Here is a 7,612-nt window from a genome sequence, read left to right as displayed (position 1 = left end):
AAGAGGGTTTGGCTCAAGTCACAGGTTAAAGTGTCTGCCTGCAAAGCGGGAGACCTGGGTTCGATCCCTGGGTCGGGAAGATCCCCTGGAGAACAAAATGGCAACCCACTCCAGTATTCTTGCCTGGAGAATCCCATGGACGGAGGAGCCTGGTGGGCTACAGTCCACGGGGTCGCAAAGAGTCAGACACGACTGAGCGACCTCACACACACAATATGTTTCATAAAACAATGCTTATCACATGGGATACATATGTGATACTTTACAGTATTTTATTTTTTAAAATGGTCACATACAAGATTCCATTTATACGATGTTCCAGAAAGGCAAAATTAACCTATAAAGATACAAATTGGAAAATTGGTTGTTTCTCAGCATGTGGGGGAAAGGATTGATTGGAAAGGGGCAGAACTTTCTGGGGATATTAAAATGTCTTGCATTTTGATGGCATGGTATACAACAAATTTTACATTTTATTCTCTGTGAGTTACAGATAGACGCATGATAGATAAATGCAGATAGATAAATGCAAATTATTCTATTTAAATTTTAACCCAACTTTTAAAAAGAACTGGCAAATAAAAAATATTAGTCTTAACAAAGATTTCATCCCTCTTACTATTGTACTGGGTTTCAACCCATAGTTTAAAAAACTGACTTACGGGTTGCTGTGGAGTTAAGGCTAGACATCATTGGTAAGGCAGGTAGCACTCCACTTGTATCTGGTCCCATCACTTCATGGCAAATAGATGGGGTAAAAAAATGGAAACAATATTTTCCTGGGCTCCAAAATCACTGCAGACTGTGACTGCAGCCACAAAATTAAAATACCCTTGCTCCTTGGAAGAAAAGCCATGACAAGCCTAGACAGCATATTAAAAAGCAGAGATATCACTTTGCCACAAAGGTCCCTCTAGTCAAAATTATGGTTTTCCAGTGGTCATGTACGGATGAAAGTTGGACCATAAAGAAGGCTGAGCGTGGAATAGAATTGCAGTACTGGAGAAGATTCTTGGGAGTCCCTTCCACAGCAAGGAAATCAAACTAGTCAATTCTAAAGGAAATCAATCCTGAATATTAACTGGAAAGGCTGATGCTGAAGCTCCAATCCTTTGGTCACTGGATGGGGAGGGCTGACTCATTGGAAAAGACTCTGATGCTGGGAAAATAGAGGGCAGGAGGAGAAGGTGGCAAGAGGATGAGATGGTTGGATGACATCACTGACTCAATGGACAAGAGTTTGAGTAAACTCTGGGAGATAGTGAAGGACAGGGAAGCTTGGCATCCATGGGATCGCAAAGAATCCAACAGGACTTCAGTTCCGTTCAGTTACTCAGTCGTGTCCGACTCTTTGCAAACCCATGGACTGCAGCACGCCAGGCCTCCTTGTCCATCACCAACTCCTGGAGTTTACTTAAACTTATGTCCGCTGAGTCGGTGATGCCATCCAACCATCTTATCCTCTGTCGTCCCCTTCTCCTCCTGCCTTCAATCTTTCCCAAATTCAGGATCTTTTCAAATGAGTCAGTTCTTTGCATCAGGTGGCCAAAGCATAGGAGTTTCAGCTTCAGCATCATCCTTCCAATGAATATTCAGGACTGATTTCCTTTAGGATGGACTGGGGTTGGATCTCCTTGCAGTCCAAGGGACTCTCAAGAGTCTTCTCCAACATCACAGTTCAAAAGCATCAATTCTTGGTGCTCAGCTTTCTTTATAGTCCAACTCTCACATCCATACATGACTACTGGAAAAACCATAGCCTTGACTAGATGGACCTTTGTTGGCAAAGTAATGTCTCTGCTTTTTAATATGCTGTCTAGGTCAGTCACAGCTTTTCTTCCAAGCAATAAGCGTCTTTTAATTTCATGGTTGCAGTCACCATCTGCAGTGATTTTGGAGCCGCCCCCCAAATAAAGTCTGTCGCTGCTTCCATTGTTTCCCCATCTATTTGCCATGAAGTGATGGGACCAGATGTTGTGGTCTTAGTTTTCTGAATGTTGATCTTTAAGCCAACTTTTTCACTCTCCTCTTTCACTTTCATCAAGAGGCTCTTTAGTTCTTTGCTTTCTGCCATAAGGGTGGTATTATTTGCATATCTGAGGTTATTGATATTTCTCCCAGCAATCTTGATTCCAGCTCGTGCTTCATCCAGCCCACCATTTCTCTTGATGTACTCTGCATACAAGTTAAATAAGCAAGGTAACAATATACGGCCTTAACGTACTCCTTGGAAACAGTCTGTTGTTCCATGTCTAGTTCTAACTGTTGCTTCCCAACCTGCATACAGATTTCTCAAGAGGCAGGTCAGGTGGTCTGGTATTCCCATCTCTTTCAGAATTTTCCACAGTTTGTGGTGATCCACACAGTCAAAGGCTTTGGCATAGTCTGTAAAGCAGAAATAGATGTTTTTCTGGAACTCTCTTGCTTTTTTGATGATCTAGCGGATATTGGCAATTCGATCTCTGGTTCCTCTGCCTTTTCTAAAACTAGCTTGAACACGTGGAAGTTCACAGTTCAGGTACTGCTGAAGCCTGGCTTGGAGAATTTTGAGCATTATTTTACTAGGGTGTGAGATGAATGCAATTGTGTGGTAGTCTGAGCATCCTTTGGTATTGCCTTTCTTTGGGACTGGAATGAAAACTGACCTTTTCCAGTCCTGTGGCCACTGCTGAGTTTTCCAAATTTGCTGGCATATTGAGTACAGCACTTTCACAGCATCATATTTCAGGATTTGAAATAGCACACTGGAATTCCATCCCCTCCCTTAGCTTTGTTCGTAGTGATGCTTCCTAAGGCCCACGTGACTTCGCATTCCATGATGTCTGGCTCTAGGTGAGTGATTATACCATCATGATTATCTGGGTTGTGAAGATCTTTTTTATATAGTTCTTCTGTGTATTTTTGCCATCTCTTCTTACTATCTTCTGCTTATGTTAGGTCCATACCATTTCTGTCCTTTATTCAGCCCATCTTTGCCTGAAATGTTCCCATGGTATCTCTAATTTTCTTGAAGCGATCTCTAGTATTTCTCATTCTATTGTTTTCCTCTATTTCTTTGCACTGGTCACTGAGGGAGGTTTTCTTATCTCTCCTTGCTATTCTTTGGAACTCTGCATTCAAATGGGTATATCTTTCCTTTTCTCCTTTGCTTTTCACTTCACTTCTTTTCACAGCTATTTGGAAGGCCTCCTCAGACAGCCATTTTGCTTTTTTGCATTTCTTTTTCTTGAGAATGGTCTTGATCCCTGTCTCCTGTACAATGTCATGAACCTCCGTCCATAGTTCATCAGGCACTGTCTATCAGATCTAATCCCTTGAATCTATTTGTCACTTCCACTGTATAATCATAAGGGATTTGATTTAGGTCATACCTGAATGGTCTAGTGGTTTTCCCTACTTTCTTCAATTTAAGTCTGAATTTGGCAATAAGGAGTTCAAGATCTGAGCCGCAGTCAGCTCCCGGTCTCGTTTTTGCTAACTGTATAGAGCTTCTCCATCTGTGACTGCAAAGAATATAATCAATCTGATTTTGATATTGACCATCTGGTGATGTCCATGTATAGAGTCTTCTCTTGGGTTGTTGGAAGAGGGTGTTTGCTATGACCAGTGTGTTCTCTTGGCAAAACTCTATTAGCCATTGCCCTGCTTCATTCTGTACTCCAAGGCCAAATTTGTCTTACTTACTGACAAATTTGCCAATAGGACTCACTGACTGAACAACTCCACCGGCAACATTTCAGACATTCAGTAAAGCTTGGTTTTCTTTTCACATCCCTGAGGGCGCTTCTCAACATGGAGTCAAACACTTGTGTGCCCTAGCTACCACAGGTTGCTCTCTGGGGTGCCACACCTGCAGAGCTCCCATATCTCCCAATCCCAGGAGCCCACTCACCTGGGACTCATGAACTCGGGCTGGGAAAGGTCCTGGTAATGAACAATGAACTAATAAGCCACCACCAACCGGAAGAGTTTAAGAAAGGTCAAAAGGAGACAACATATGTTCCGACCACCTCCCAGAATCCTCGCTGGCACCCATCTTGGCTGAACAAGGCTTGCACCACCAGGAAGGACTCTGAGTTAGAATGATTGGCTAAAGACAACCTGGAAACTAATCCCATCACCATAAAATCTGAGACTGCAGAAACACATGGCAGAGCTGTTCTCATGGAGCCCTTTCTCAATAAAATCTCTTGCTTTGTCAGCATATGTGTCTCTTTGGACAATTCATTTCCGAGTGTTAGACAAGAGCCCAGTTTCAGGCCCTGGAAGGGGTTCCCCCTTCCTGCAACAGGTCCATGCCTCTACCCCAAAGCCTGGCTGAGCCCCATTGTTCACCACGGCTCCCTCACACCCATGCCATCTTTCTCCACACAGCTCAACCTCCAGCCCCGAGGAAGGCCAGCTAAGTGAGCGGCTTGACCCCTCTTGACTCAGTCCTGTCTGGGGGCCACGATCATCAGGACCTGGAGGGCACACAGGCACAGAAGAAGCCGCCACGCACGGGGATCTCTAAAGCAAGTTCCCTCCGACTGCAAACTACATCTCCCAGAATGCCCGCGCTGCCGTGCTGCACATGCGCAACGAGAGGCCAGGGGGCGCCTGAGGGGTGGTCCCGGCTAGTTATCTCATTTCAGCCTGCTTAGGCGCCTGGGTCTCCCCGGAACGAGACACACGCGCAGTGCCCTGGCAACCTTGCGGACTTACTCTATTTTAAGAATTCTCCCGGAAGGATCACATTTCACTAGAAACTTGAGGACTTAACTCTGGAATTTGAGTTTGAGTCCAGGCCTTTCGTTATGGGCCTGTGAGTATGAAGTTACAAAATGAGAGATACGTTTTAGAGGCTTCCTTAAAATACCTGCAAATAGAAGCTAACAGTGGTTGAAGTTAGTACTGAGCGAGTGGGATAATCGCTAAGAACATACACACACAAATTTATATTGATTACACAACTCGCCTGAGTAATATTTAAAGAGAAAAATTTGAGAATGCTTGGAGAAAGTTTTCCTCTTCAGGGCAGTTCAATATTAATCAAGATGTGTTACCAGTCCTTTGGAGACAGCAGCAAGAAGGTCCACTTCAGAAGTAAAGGAAGCACCTGGTTGCACCTCTCCATTCTTTCACGGAAGAATGGAGAGGTTCAACCTGGTATTGTAGGGCACACGTGGAGCACAGTTCTCCAGGAAAGACCATTAATGGTGCTGCTTCCTGCGGTTCTTGTCAGTGGTGGGAGGGGCGGCCTGCAGTCCAGCGGTGTTCTCCGAGCTTAGGTGAGTTCTCGCGAGTCTGGAGCAGTTCTCCGGGGACACGTGCAGGCCTGTTGTATGCTGCTGCCGCCAACTTGGGTTGCAGGGCCTGTGCAGGCTTCTGCTCACCACAGGCGGAGTTGGGGTTCAGCATAGCGGTTCTGCACCAGGAGCTGTAATGCGATGGGTTCGGTGCAAGGCCTCTGCAGAGTGTCCTATACAGGTAAGGGAAACTAGATTAAGCACAAAAGAAGAGGTTAGAACTTACAGCTTAGATTCTCTTTTATTTTTCCCAGGGACTCTAGCAGCCTTTACTGGTGGCAAATCCCTTCTCTGTCTTTTTACTTTCTCCTCATGCTTGAGGGGAGCTAAGGGGCGATGGAAGGTCTGATTTCTTTAACTGTTGCTGAGTTTGGCTTTTGTCTTCCGTGTGGAAGAGCAGAGCATCTGTGCTGCCTTGAGATATGTCATATTGTTAACGAGCTTCAGCCCTGACTGTTCGTATTCCTGAGCGACCGCCAGTTGAAGTTTTATAGAGTCTAATCTTTTAGAGACCGAGGACAGTAGACAATTAAAAATAGATGGCCCAAATGTCAGCAAGAGGACAGTTTATTAAGAGGCCCAGGAAATGTAGGTGAGGGCTTGTTTTGTTGCTGTTGTTTGGTCAATAAGTCATCTCTGATTCTTCCGCCACCCCATGGACTGTAGCTCCCTCCATGCACCCGTTCCCCGCCCTCCCTGCCCAGCTTCCCTGTCCATGGAATTTTCCAGGATATGAATACTGGAGTGCATTGCCATTTTGTTTTCAGGAAGTCTTCCTAACCCAGGGACTGAACCCTCATCTCCTGCATCAGCAGGCATATTCTTTACCATCAAGGAAGCCAATGGCTTTTGTTAGCCAAGTTGGTTTTCTAGTAGCCTGTCTACACTTTCTTCGATTAGGCCACTTATATTGATGTAAAAGCAACATGACGTTTTGACCCTCTCACAGACTCCTCCTTGGTCAGCTAACTGATAATCAAGGGCAGTCCAGTTGTCCTAAAATCCCTGTTGCTTGGCATATAGGATTAACTTATCTTTTGCCATTTTAAGAAAAGGAGTTTCAGGTTGGAGAGAGGTTCACAAGGGTCATTTTTGGGGGTGAGGGAATGGGGGCAGTTGGTTCTGTTGTCTTGGGTTATTTCTCTGGAGGCTGGGGCTCAGGATCCATCTTCATTCAAGTGTGATGTACCCACAGAGTTATTCCCCTACAACTTCAAGGAGGAATGGATGGTTAGGATCACTCTGGAGTCCCTTCCACTTAGGAGTGAGCTGTTCTTGTGGGCTGCTGGTTTTCTATGTGTTTAGGTACACCCAGTTCCTGGCCCAAAGGAGTATAGGGCCAGGTCAGTGTGTGTGGTCCTCCTGGTTACCATATTCTGTGAGACCTTTCATGGATTCTTCTACCTGGAGAACTTGAGTTGTTTTATTCCAAGGGGGTTAGGTGTCCCTTCTGGGACTTGGGGAATGGGTCTATCATACATGAGTTCAAATGCACTTGTTTAACTTATCCCTACCTGGAACTAACCATATGTGGAGCGAAGCAATCAGAAGCGCCTTAATCCAGTTTTCTTGAGTTTGCTGGCATAGTTTGCTTGCTAAGGACCATTTCAAGGTTTGATTGGATCTCTCTGCTTTCCCTGATGAGTATAAGGTCCACTATCACAGTATCCCCTTCATCACTTGAGACACAAATGCTGAATTATTATCATTTTGTAGGGCTCCTAGGAGCCCAATCCTGGGGATTATTTATTTTAGTAATGCCTTAGTCATTTCATCTTTCCTTTCAGTTCTAGAGGGGAATGCTTATATCTGAAATTGCCTGGTACTCTCAGCATGACAATGAAATCAATCTGCCAGTGTTCTCTAGGGTATGTCCCTCTGGTTTGAACAGGTCTTCTTTGGGGGCCTCTGGGGCCTCTGGTGTTGGAGTTATTTATTGTGCCAATGGGGCAAGTGTCAACTACCCAATTGATTTATGTTTTTCATGGCTGGGGTCTCCATGATCTCAACTGGCTAATAATTGATATATAGGACTTCCTTCTGGAGAGGATGATGGCACCCCACTCCAGTGCTCTTGCCTGGGGAATCCCATGGACGGAGGAGCCTGGTAGGCTGCAGTCCATGGGGTTGCTAAGAGTTGGACACGACTGAGTGAGTTCACTTTCACTTTTCACTTTCATGCATTGAAGGAAGTGGCAACCCACTCTAGTGTTCTTGCCTGGAGAATCCCAGGGACAGGGGAGCCTGGTGGGCTGCCGTCTATGGGGTCACACAGAGTCGGACATGACTGAAGCGACCTAGCAGCAGCAGCTGCAGGACTTCCT

The 7,612-nt window shown here is 45.3% G+C and overlaps 1 protein-coding gene across 7 annotated transcripts in view; it reads left to right on the top strand.

Annotated features, from left to right (window-relative positions):
• Positions 1 to 3,131: 3,131 nt before the first annotated feature.
• Positions 3,132 to 7,612, top strand: part of ZNF300 (zinc finger protein 300) — a 68,641-nt gene continuing 64,160 nt past the window's right edge. For 3 of the 7 annotated variants that reach the window (XR_008706427.1, XR_008706428.1, XR_008706429.1), the window contains exon 1: positions 3,132 to 5,469. Coding sequence is in view for 1 of the 7 variants with exons in the window: in XM_055558855.1 (XP_055414830.1) it covers positions 5,430 to 5,469 (40 nt within the window). In the remaining 6 variants the exon portion in view is untranslated. The remainder of the gene's footprint in view (positions 5,470 to 7,612) is intronic. The other 4 variants (XM_055558859.1, XM_055558856.1, XM_055558855.1 and 1 more) reach the window with 3 other exon arrangements.

Source organism: Bubalus kerabau, chromosome 1, assembly GCF_029407905.1.
Source record: "Bubalus kerabau isolate K-KA32 ecotype Philippines breed swamp buffalo chromosome 1, PCC_UOA_SB_1v2, whole genome shotgun sequence".
Taxonomy (NCBI): domain Eukaryota; kingdom Metazoa; phylum Chordata; class Mammalia; order Artiodactyla; family Bovidae; genus Bubalus; species Bubalus kerabau.
Note: the sequence above shows the minus strand (reverse complement) of the source record. Positions and strands in the feature narration are given on the sequence as shown.